Below are 12,540 nucleotides of genomic sequence, written 5' to 3' on the forward strand. Positions count from 1 at the left end.
AATCCACCAACTATAACGAACCGCAACTACACCAATGCCATCTACCACCCATCACCACCACTAGTATTTTCACAAACATCCATGCCCATTCCAGGATTTGAACCTGCAGCCTTTTGACTGGAGAGCAGATACGCTAACCACTCGGCCTCTAGCCTGGCTGACCGAGTGGTTAGATGAACTGCACCCTCCTAGGATGAGAATCAAAATGGAAATAACACTAATGGCTTTGAGAATATATGGTGTGAAATAACTGTTTATAAGACAAGATCTTTAGTTTGGTGTTTTGTGTGTTACTATAGGCCAGGGATTATAGATGGTGATGACCAGGAAATGTTTAGGCAAATTAGTTTAGCAAAGTGAGTGATCATTTTATATAAAGAGTTTTGGATTTGGTTATAGCATCAGAGGATCCGATTGTTACTGAAATGTCATACTTGCTCCCAGTTGTGAGAGTAACTATGTAGCCCTGACTTGGAGTGTGAATAGGCATGTAGAAGTATAGAATAATTTAAGTTTAATTGTTAGTTACTAGTGATGAAGAAATGCATCACCAAATAGAGATGATGGGTGCCAAAGAACAATCATAATGGGAGACTTTAATTATCCAAATATCAATTGGGTAGCAGTAAAATCTTATGAGAAGAATAAAACCGGATTTATTGAACTGTTGCGGACAACTTCCTCAAGCAGCTTGTGACAGAAGGAACTTGAAGTCAAAGAGTGTTAGATTTGATTATAGTGTCAGAGGGTGTTTCAGTTAAAAATGTAATTATTCTGCCTCTGGTTGGTGACAGTGATCATGCAGTATTCAATTGGGAAGTGATTATTTTATGAATGGTCCATTCAGAAATGGTTACATGCTAAACTACAAAGCAGGAAATTATGACCAACTGAGGAGTATACTGAGTTCAGTGGAATGGGATTGGTTACTGGATGGAGAGAATATTGACAGTGCATGGGAAGCATTTAAACAATACTTAAATGATGCGATATCAGAATGTGTCCCAACAGTTCAAAGAATAAATGGGGTAGAAGCCGAATGGATGTGTAATCTTATTAAGCAAGAGATTTGTAAGAAATGGATGATGTGGAAGGAATACTGTCTGCATAAGGATGATGTCTGTTATGAAAATTATAAGCAGCAGGTCTGAAAAGTCACAATTATTGTACAGAAAGCTAAGTTTGAGTATGAAAAGAAACTGGCTCTGGAAGCTAAAGACAACCCCATGAGAATAATGTCGATATACTGCAAGTAAAAGAATGAATGAATATGAAAGAATAACTATTCTGAATGCAGATGGTGTGAGGGTGACAGATGCAGCAGAGGTTGTTCAACTAAGGAGTTCCCATTTTGCTAAAACTATCAACCTGGTGTATGCAACATTGAGTTCAATGCTACGTCTTCTGAAGAAATTCAAGTGTATGAAGAGGAGGTATTAGAGCTGTTGCACAAAATAAGAATTCAGCAATAAGGACTGATGGAATATCAGCATGGGTGCTAAAAGAGTGTTTGTTCAACTAAACTGGCTATTCCTTTGACCAGGTTATATAATTTGAGTTTGAGAACAGGGAAGATTTGCAGGAATGGAAAGAATGTATGGTAGTCCCATTGCACAAGGGTGGTGCAAAGACTAACATATCCAACTATCAATCAATCAGTATCTCAGGAGTGGTGGTTATGGTGGTGAAGAAGATTTTGGAAAAATTGGGTAGGGCTCGCATTCAGAAATTGGTTGACATTGAATCTCTACTTTGCAATGAACGAAGGATTTATTAAGGGAAGGTTGTGTTTTAGCAACTGGCTCAATAATGTTACAGTAATGGTAATAACAATAATGTTACCATTGAACTAGACAAGGGGAATGAATACACCATGATATACTTTTGGGTTTTGCTAAGGCTGAATTTGGATTATAAATTGTTAGTATGGCGAAGAGGATAGCTAACTGACATCAAAAAGTATTATACGGGGAATGTGAATCTGCAAGATTCAAGGATCAGTCGTTGGTCCGTTGCTATTCAATCTGTATGTTAACGACAGGAAGGATTTGACTTGCTACAGCTATTTGCTGATGATGCAAAGATAGGTATGGTAATCAGGAATGCTGCTGATATGCAGTACTTGCAGAATAATTTGAATAGGCTGGAATTGTGGGCATGGGAAAATGGATGTCAGTTCAATGTCAGTAGAGTGCACTTTGGTTTGATTAGATATCAAGTGTTGTATTGTATTGGTGGGATTATGCTTGAAGAAACTGATGAGGCTAGGGATCTTAGAGTGTTAGTAGATAGCAAGTTGAAGTTCAGGGCCATGTAGCAAAGATTGCAAATTCAACTCAAAAGATAATTGCAATGCTGAAACAAACTTTCACATGTAAAGATAAGGATGCAATTTTGCCTGTATACAAGGCCTTCATAAGACCTCACTTGGACTATTGCACCCAGCTCTGATCTCCTGATTTCTGTTGTGATTCTGATACAGTGGAGAGAGTGCAAAGGAGAGTTAAAAATGATATCAGGATTGTGGAATACTGATTATGAAAACAGATTGAGAATTTTTAGACTGCAGACACTAGCAAACAGGAGGAAGAGGGGGAGATATGATTGAGACTTACAAACTTCTGAAAGGGTCATACAGAATTTCAATTGATGGAATTTTTCAATTTATGGAGAGTGAGGAAAGGACGAAAAGGCATCCTTGGAAGCTGAGAATGAATGTCGCTAAGAAGGGGGTGAGAGCTAGATTTTTCTCTCATAGAATGGTGCGTGATTGGAATTGATTGTCACTGGATGTGGTATGTGCTAGCAGTGTGAATGAATTCAAGAATAGGTATGATAGTTGGTGCATGTAGTATGTGGCCTCCCTTGATGAGTCCCTGACTCCCTGGAAGTCTTTCTTAATAATAATAAAATTATTCAGGCATCTCCATGGAGTCAGGAGACTCACGTTAACCTTTATTTATGCAATACCAGTCATACACCTTTTTAAACTCATTCTCAGATGGAGCACTGACAGCTACCTCTGGCAGCTCATTTGCTACTCTTTAAGCAAAACTAGTTCTAACATCCCTTGCTAATCATCCTCTTAAACAATTTCCATTGATTCTTCATTTTCTCCCTTCCTTCCATGTACTGAGAAAAGTCTTCAGTGTGAGTCCTATAACATCCCTTGAATAACTTATATGCTTTTATCGTATAAGTTATTTATGTCTCCTCTTGTTTGTCTCTGTGGTAGTTGTTGAAGCCCACAAATTTTCAGTCTATTCTCATAGTACAGATCTTTGATCTATTCTCATAACTAGCTATATTAAACTGTTTACCTTTGCCCACACTGCCAGTCTCTTTAAGTCATCCTGCAGGATGACTTTCAGTGTCACTTTCATTTATTATTACTCTTCTCTGTTTTGCATCATCAGCAAACAACTGAATATTTCCCATCAAATAATTTCCAGTATCACTGATGTACAAATTCTACAGCAGAGGACCAAGTACTGAGCCCTCAGTACTTGGTATCATCATCATTAGCAAACAATATTCCTCGTTACATCATTTCCTATATCACTGATGTATATGAATTAAGCAACAAGGGACTAAATACTGATCCCTGTGGTGCATAACTAACCACCTGTCTTTTAGAATCTCCTCCATAAACTGCTCTTTTTTGATATCTGTCCATTAGCCACCCTCTAATCCAAATCACCAGATTCATATCCATCCCCATTTGCTCCAATTTATGTAGTAGAGTTCTATGTGGAATCTTATCAAATGCTTTTGCAAAGTCTAGTAGCCATTTACTGTAGCCATCACTAAGTAGCCACTTCCCTTAAAAAACTCCATTGTCACTTTATATAAAAAAGTAAGCAAATTACTAAGGCAAGACCTATCCTTCACAAAACCCTGTTGTCCCTTTTAGAGTATCATATCTGTATTCACCCAGTCCTGGATTCTGTCTTTCACCAATTTCTCCAATACCTTAACCACCACTCCTGAGATACTGATTGGCTTATAATTTTCTACTTCTGTCTTGGAGCCGCCTTTGTGCACTGGGAGTATTTTGTCTCCTTTCCAGTACATTGCCATCTTCCAGACTGAGGCTTAAACTAAGCAGCTTGGTCAGCAGAGCTGATAATTCCCCTGCCCATTCTCATAATACTCATAATGCCCAGCCTGATATGCCATCTAATCCTATGGCTCTGTTGCACTGAGGTTGTGCAATATTCTAAGCACTCCCAGTTCTTCAGCTTCTAACTTCCTTCCCATCAGTCAGTGTCACATCCAGTATTCAATATCATCAACTAGCTGATATACCCTTGCAAGATCACTCAGTAACTCAACTATCTGGTTTGCTTCTGTTATCTTCCTACCATCAGCACTTTTAAAAGTCATCCTTCCATAATCATTCTTTCTTTTAATTGCAACATATTGAAAGAACTGTTTAGGATTTCTTTTTATATCATTATATTTGGCTTTCCTTACCATACAGGTTGCCTTTCCTGCTTTTGCCTTGTACTGCTTATGGGAATTTTGATCATCTTTTCTTTATATGTCCACAAGTTTTTCTTTGTTTGCAACTCCTGTTTAATGATGTTATTCATCCATCTAACTCCTACTACCTGGTTTATCCTTCTGACACTGAGTATATAGTCTGATTCTGCTTTCTTTAAATACCTCTTGACTTCCTCCCATCCACCATAAACATGTCTCTTCTCCCAATTTTTATATCATAACACTGCCAAATAGCTGACTCCTGAGCTTGTCATAATCACCTGTTTGTAATTCACACATATCTCTTCTTAACAGAAAATTATGCATGTCTGGCAGTCTTCCAGGTCAAGACTACATGATAATTTTCCCCAACTGGAGGCAATGTAGCTAGATTACATCTGCAATCTGCAACCTAGAATGGATGGGAAAGAGGAATGGCCTGTCAGAGAGAAGAGAATGCCAGGGTATCTCAACTGCTCCAGAACTGAGATGGAATGCATTGACATGCCATGCAGGGAAAAACTCAAAGTTCTCAACCTTCAATTTCTTGTCTCTACCTGAGGTGACAAGAAAAAGTGTACTTGACTTTGTCATATTGAGTTTAAGCCTTGGACTTGAAAGAAGTTGACTGCTTGGTTGAGGAGTTCCTGCAAGCCTTCTCTAATAGAGACTATGAGTATATGGTCATCAGCAGTGCCATAGCATTAACAGTGGTTGTGTCAGGAGAGTAGCCAATATGGCTTGGAAGAGAGCGAAGAAACTGATCAATGACACAATTGAAGAAAATAAGGGGGGGAGGCACCCTGGTGTACACCCCTAAGTACTGGGATGGACATTGATTTGGAGCCAAAGTGATAGTAAGGGAATTTGCAGAGTAAATCTCTAATATGTAGGTGAGGAAAGCTTCTGGACATCCTGGAGTAGACAGAGCTCGAAGTATAGCTTGAAGAGAGATAGTGTCAAAAGCCTTTTGGAGGTCCAGGGATGCCATAAAGAGAGGCTGAAGTTGCCATCGGGATTCAGAGAGAAGAGAGGAAAGAATGAAGATATTTTCAGCATAGCCAACTGCAGGGATGAAGGCTCTGCCTAAAATCATGTTGGATGTATGACTGCAAACATTTAGCTAACATTTTATGAAAGAGATATAAGAAAACAGAACAACTCTAATTGGCAGTACTCAGAGGGTACAGATGCATATTCCTTCTTTGGAATGAACACTGTTCTTGAATTAAATCGTATAAGATAGGCAGAGGAACCCACCGAAGCTCCATAGCAGTAAAGCCATCTGGTCCTGCAGGTGATAAACTGGCAAGGAAGTGTAAACTCTATTTCATCGAAAAGAAGATGAATGGAAAAGTTCTTCTGGAATGGACCTCAGAAGGAAATAGAAGGAAAGACTAAATCAGGTAGGTATGGTGTGGAGTGGAAAAGACATCCCTCCAAAAGCAGACAAACTCCTTGTGCATCTCACTTGGAGGAGGAGGAGATGTTCCATCCAGTATTGTTCTAGCACAAATGCTTCTGTTCTTATATAATGCATATATTTGTGCATAAAGACACTTTATGTCCTTCTGCTTGGATTGAAAATATGATGCAGGATGATACTCTACTAACCAGGAAGGAGTATGTTGCTTGGAAATTTCCATCTCCAAATAATGATTCAACTTTGCTGTAATAGATAAAGTCTGTAAATCCTTTGACTATACTGAGGGAGAGGAGGCTGATCTTGAGATTTTCTAAGGTGTACTTGAAGAAGAAGAGATGGAATTGTACTTGTCCTTCTCCTCTCTTGAGATGATAGTGATGGAGCAGGATGTACGGGGATATTTCCTGCTCTTGTAGATCTTACAAGATAGATGTCTGCAGTCGCATCACTAATTGTCTTGTAGAATGGTAATTTACAGTGCGATCTGATTGCAGTTATTGTCTGCCTAGGGAGAACCTCCACCAAAACTCAGTGATATGAGCTATATCTTCTGTAGCTACCAAGGTTTCCTGGAAGGCAAGATGAACGTGCAAAGGCAGGGTCCACCTTGCCTTTGCATGTTCAGTACAAATTTCAACATTAACATTAACAGCAACAGGATGTTTTGCATGGCAAACGGCAAGATCAATAGAGGTGATCAAGTATTGTTGACATTCTGGGCAGACAAAGTGTCTTTGAAATGGTTGGACTAAGATATTTTGATAGTTGGATGTTGCAGATTGTTCCTCTTCAGTAGTCTATCATGCTTTTACCTGCTCAGTATAAACTTCCACATTAACAGCGTTGGGATGTTTTGCACGACAGTGAATGCCAAGACCAATAGTGGTGGTGAAGGCTCTCTGACAATATGAACAGATAAAGTTTCTCTGAGATAATGATCCTGGTTGAACCAAGATATTTTGATAAGTGGATGTTACAGGAAGATTTAAAGTTGCAGAAGGGTTCACAGGGTTGATGGAATGTTTTGCTTGCCAATGCATACCCAATCCTGCTGAAGTAGTAAAGGCCTTATTATAAATGGGACAAATATACTGTCTCTGTGTTGATGGTTGTGACAGAGAATTCAGAATTCATTATAGAATTCAGTGCTGATCTAATAGGTGGTCTTCTCATGGAGGTGGTGGAAGTTACTTTGTAAGCATTGCAGGAACAGGTGACAGAGACATTGCCATTCAAGGTCAAAAGAAAAATCAATCACAGGAGTGGAGTTCCATGGTCCCTCCCTAAGTAAGAGGGTCCTCGTTTTGCTTTGTTGAACTCATAGCAGTGTAACAAACCCTATTGGGGCTGCTAACTCCAGAAAGGAGAAAATAGCATAGTAGACAACTTAGCTGCCCAAAGGTACCCAGGTCCTGCCACTAGGAGGTGGCCTACATTCACACTTGTCAGGTTGCTTAGACCCAGTGATTATGAAGCCAAGACACCTAACTTCAGGGACCCCATAGTGCATTTGTTTAGTACCGTTGCTGGATTAAAGAGTAAGATAATACAAAAATTCTACTGAAGAAAAATTCTTATGGCTTGTTTCTTCAGCCCATGTCAAAAAGAGCGAGAGATGTTAATAAACTCTTTTAAGTTTTATTGTATGTCTGTTTTACAATAAATCCTAATAATTCCATCTTTGGATTTTTGTGAAGATAAATGAAACTTTTTTTATATTAAATCTGCTATCACCAGATAATAATAATTAGTTTTATTACAGTTTATGTCAATTTGTATTAATTATTTTACATGAAGATAGTAGTCTTTATGAAATAAACTGTGTAATGTGTGTTATGTGTGTATTTATGTATATATGCATAGAAAAATTAAATAATTTTATTTTTCTAGTTAAATTATATGACCTTTAATAATGGCTTCTGCTAATAAGCGAAGTTTAGATTGCGAAGAAGATGCTGTATCTACAACACAGGAGGGCTGGACTGAAAATGGCGATTATTTATTGAAGAGACGAAGGACTGATCACGAGGCAGGCTGTTCTAAAATTGGTGACATGGTTTCATCTTCTAGCTCATCATGTATTGATCACCGTAATGTGAATGATAAATCAGATTTCCGAATGGACTATAACAATGAAGTATCTTCAACTTCAAATGATCGAGAAGTTAAAAGTTCTGGTGGTGGTGGTGGTGGTGTACAGACTAGCACAGAAGCTAAAGGTTCTGATAGTGTACAGACTAGCACAGAAGCTAAAGGTTCTGATAGTGTACAGACTAGCACAGAAGCTAAAGGTTCTGATGGTGTACAGACTAGCACAGAAGCTAAAGGTTCTGATGGTGTACAGACTAGCACAGAAGCTAAAGGTTCTGATGGTGTACAGACTAGCACAGAAGCTAAAGGTTCTGATGGTGTACAGACTAGCACAGAAGCTAAAAGTTCTGATGGTGTACAGACAAGCACAGAAGCTAAAAGTTCTGATGGTGTACAGACTAGCACAGAAGCTAAAAGTTCTGATTGTGTACAGACTAGCACAGAAGTTAAAAGCCCTGATGGTGTACAGACTAGTACAGAAATTAAAATATCTGATGGTGTACAGACTAGTACAGAAATTAAAATATCTGATGGTGTACAGACTAGTACAGAAGTTAAAATCTCTGATGGTGTACAGACTAGTACAGAAGTTAAAATCTCTGATGGTGTACAGACTAGTACAGAAGTTAAAAGCTCTGATGGTGTACAGACTACTACAGAAGTTAAAAGTTTTGATTGTGTACAGACTACTACTACTACAGAAGTTAAAAGTTCTGGTGGCATACAGACAACTATGATGGATGTTGACTGTGATGTTCCCACTGTCAGCAATCACTCTGGAGTTACTGTTGATATCACAGGAAAGGAAATGACTTCTGGAACACTTCAAACAGAAAGAGATGTTGGCATCAGTGAATATATTGGAGATCATGAAGGATTTTATGGAGTTTTGAAACACAGGTACTGTTTACTGCTTTTCCTCTTTTAATGAATTGTTACTAAGCTATAATTTATAAAAGCATTTTTATTTATTGCTTTATTTTCTTCTTGTTTTTTTTTACTAACATAATTTACATATTCATACTTTTTGAATACTTTCTTTCCTAAAGATTTAGATGAAATAAAACATGAGAGGGGGACTTATTTAATTTTTTTATTAGAGTAAAAGCCATTTTCAAATAATTATTATTATTACCCAGTCTCTATGGATTCAACAAATCCATTGTTAAAGGTTCTGCTCACCCATTAACATTTTTCTTTATTGTTCCTTAGACTCTTTTGCATGTTGCATTATGTTGAGATAAGTATTAGATCTCCTCCCTTTTTAACTGATATGTATATTACTAAAGCAAACAGATACACCACTAGAATTGACTATACTGTCAATGCATGTGGAAAAGATCTTACAGGTTTTGAAAGGAAGTGTTATTATAGCATGCCATATCAGTGGTCTAATTATTTGTGACATTGGTAAAAGATTGCATTATCCAGAATCAACAATTAGTACACATTATCAATCAATGGAAATGTGAGGATACTATCTCATCCAAGAAATTTACAGTTTGTGTGTCAATTGGAAAACCAACTTCAAGGTAACAAGGCTTCTTGGAATGATGCTAAGAAATCTCAACATTCCAATATAGAAAAAATAAGTCAACCAGAATTAAAGTCTGCAGTGGCATAGAGCTATACATTCTCAGTTTCTGTAGAATGGTAGCTGCACTATGACATACTATGAACGGCCATTGAGGAAGCTGGCAATCCAGTCACAGAGTGTAGAAGGGAGGCCATAAGATAGCAGTTTGTTCAGGAGACCTTGGTGCCAGACATGATCAAATGCTTTAGAAATATTGAGTGATAACATGATGAGTTTTCCAAATCTTTCCATAGCCTGAGTTCAAAGGTAGGTGAGACAAGAATGACAGAATCCATATTAGTGATTGCTAATTAACTGATGAATCTCCAGGTAATGAAGAAGCTGGTTGTTGATAACCATCTTCATCACTTTTGAAAGTACTGAGCTGAGAGCAATGGGACAAGAGTTTGATGACTGACTTTTGTCTCCCTTTTTGGGTGTGAGTTTGCTTCCATGCTGTTGGGTAGATGCCATTAGAATATGAAAGTTTATATAGATGATGCAGGACGGGTATCAGTTCCAGAGTACAGGTCTAGAGGAATACTCTCTGGACCAGGAACCTTATTAGTGACTAATGAGGATTTTTCTGATGTCCTTTCAGCTCAAGTTCAGAGGAGGCATACAGTGGGCAGTTTATGGAAGTATGGGAGGTGATTTGCTTTGGTCATCCAGGCAGAAGTTGGAGAAAAAAATTGATGCCAAGAGGTCTGCCTTTTCCTTGTGTGAAGGGGCAGAAGCCTAGCCTTAGCAAGGGACCAGAAGGCGAGTTTATTTCATTTCATTCTTACGAAGTCTTCCTTGGAATCATTGATAACTGTTGTGTAAGCTGAATTTTTAGAAGCTGGAGTTTTTAATTTAAGCTTTGAACATAACTGTATTTTTATCATGGTTGACAGAGGCACTTTTTTTTTCTTTTTTTTTTTTTGAAAACCAGGTCGGGGGGGGGGGGGGTTGCAGTGGAGTTGGGAACAAAGGCTCTCATTCCAGTGAGGATTATTTCTGTTACTAGTTCAGTGTAGGTGTTTGGATCACGAGAGTGAAAGCAGTAATCTGACCATGGAAAAGTAGCAAAAAAATTGTGGAGGTCATCCCAGTTTGCATAATTATAGTACCACAGGGTATGAGGATAAGATTGGCTGGGTGGAGGACAAACTGTAGAGGAGACTTGAATAATGTTTTAGTCAGTTGCTAAGGGAAGAGCAGACCTCCACGATTTATTTGGAGGGAGAATTTGTTAAAAAAGGTCAAAAGTGTTGGTAGAATGATGAGGATTGTCTGGTATTCTGTTAGATAGATTGACTATTTGTGTTAGGTGATGACTGATGGCAAATGATTCAGCTTCCCCTCCAGTCTGATCTGTGAAGTTGAAGCAGAGGAAGTTTGTGTAATGGACATTAAAATCTCCAGGGAGGACAATATCACAATTTGGGTAATTACTTTGTAAGAAATCAATTTTTAGTAATAGGTAGTCAAAAGGGGCTGTAGGATTTTCAGATTTAGAAGAGCGGTAAAGGCAGCAAATGAAGGCTGTAAAGTGAGGTAAGGAAATCGTTAGCCAGAGCAGATCAAAAAGTGGGCATTCTAAGTTGGATAACCTTCGACAGGGATATCAGATTTCACAAAAGCACATTTCATCCTTTTTGCGAAATGCATCATATAGGATGTAACTGGGATAGTTGAGGTAGACTGTGGTCATAGAGGATGCCAGCTGAGGTTCTGTTAGGAAAAAGAGATCAGAGTTTGATGTCTGTAAGTGGCGATGTATGTCACTAATGTTTGTAATAATGGCTCGAATGATGGTGAAATGAATATGGAAGCGTTTCTTATTGGCAAAAGTTTTGGTATTATTTTGGATGAGTTGGAGCATATTTTTATTATTTGTTCCCATTTTTTTTTTTTTTTTTTAATTTTTATGGGAGGTTTTTTTTTTGTATCTGCAGTTAAAACTCTAGTATTTTTATGATTGACTTTCATGTGTAAGGGAAGAATTGGTTGATTCAGAAAACAAAGAGAAATGGCATGCATACCAGGATAAGGATGTTTGTATATAACTCACACACAAGGAGTGCCCAAACTCCAGTCCAAGTGTGGCCTCAGACAGTGCCCCCTACATATCATTGACCTGCTAAGTGGCAGGATTATTTGCCAACTGACTGGAAGCCTTGAACGAATGCATTACAATTGGGTTTGGTCATATGCACTATCTGGCTTGATAGATTCCAATTCTTTTGGAAGAGATATTTTAGAGGACCAAATTTTATTGGCCCTAAATACCAAGGAATTTATAATTTATATTTTTGGTATGAATGGTATACTAGATGAATTAGGAATATAGCAACCTGTAAAAGTTAGTTTGTGGTAAACGGAAGTTGAAAGCAAGCAGTCAGATTCAGTCTAAAATGGATGAACATAAATTTTTATACAGGGTGGCCATAAAATAACTTTCCCTCTTTGGAGACATCTGTAGCTAAAACCAATAAACAGAATGAGACCAAATTTTATATTGAGACTTTTGAAGGCATGGGGAGATGATTTCCGTGAAAAAAAATATTTAGTACCAAAAGTCGCCAAAAGGGGAAATTTTGGCGCTGCTGTAACCGAAAACAAGCAGATAATTACATTAAAGGCAGATAAAATCAAATAATAACATTTCGACAGTGTAAGCGACAGCGCATCACTCATTCCAGCTGGATATGTGGTGTGTTACAATGATAATAAGAATAATAATAATAATTAAACTAAAACAACTTGCGAGAGACAGAGAAATTAATGTAGTGATTGAACTCGCAGGAAATAATGTTTTATTCATCAGAATCAGGGTCCCCTGGACCACATACATGATTTTCAATGTGCTGACCTTTCTTGTGTACAACAAATTGCATCCGGTGTGCAACATGCTCTACAGCTGAGCATAAGGAGTCGGATTAGATGTTCATAACAGCCCATTTTATGTTCTCTTTCA

At 38.0% G+C, this 12,540-nt stretch overlaps 1 protein-coding gene across 1 annotated transcript in view; it reads left to right on the forward strand.

Annotated features, from left to right (window-relative positions):
- The window catches only part of Pus7 (pseudouridine synthase 7), a 184,876-nt gene that overhangs the window by 24,755 nt on the left and 147,581 nt on the right, over nt 1–12,540 (forward strand). Inside the window, exon 2 of the mRNA XM_090390419.1 lies at nt 7,802–8,902. Within this exon, the coding sequence (XP_090246545.1) occupies nt 7,824–8,902 (1,079 nt within the window). The 5' untranslated portion in view covers nt 7,802–7,823. The remainder of the gene's footprint in view (nt 1–7,801; nt 8,903–12,540) is intronic.

The sequence above is a fragment of the Typopeltis vanoorti genome, chromosome 3 (assembly GCF_054136105.1).
Source record: "Typopeltis vanoorti isolate ZY-2024b chromosome 3, IOZ_Tvanoo_1.0, whole genome shotgun sequence".
NCBI classification, from domain to species: domain Eukaryota; kingdom Metazoa; phylum Arthropoda; class Arachnida; order Uropygi; family Thelyphonidae; genus Typopeltis; species Typopeltis vanoorti.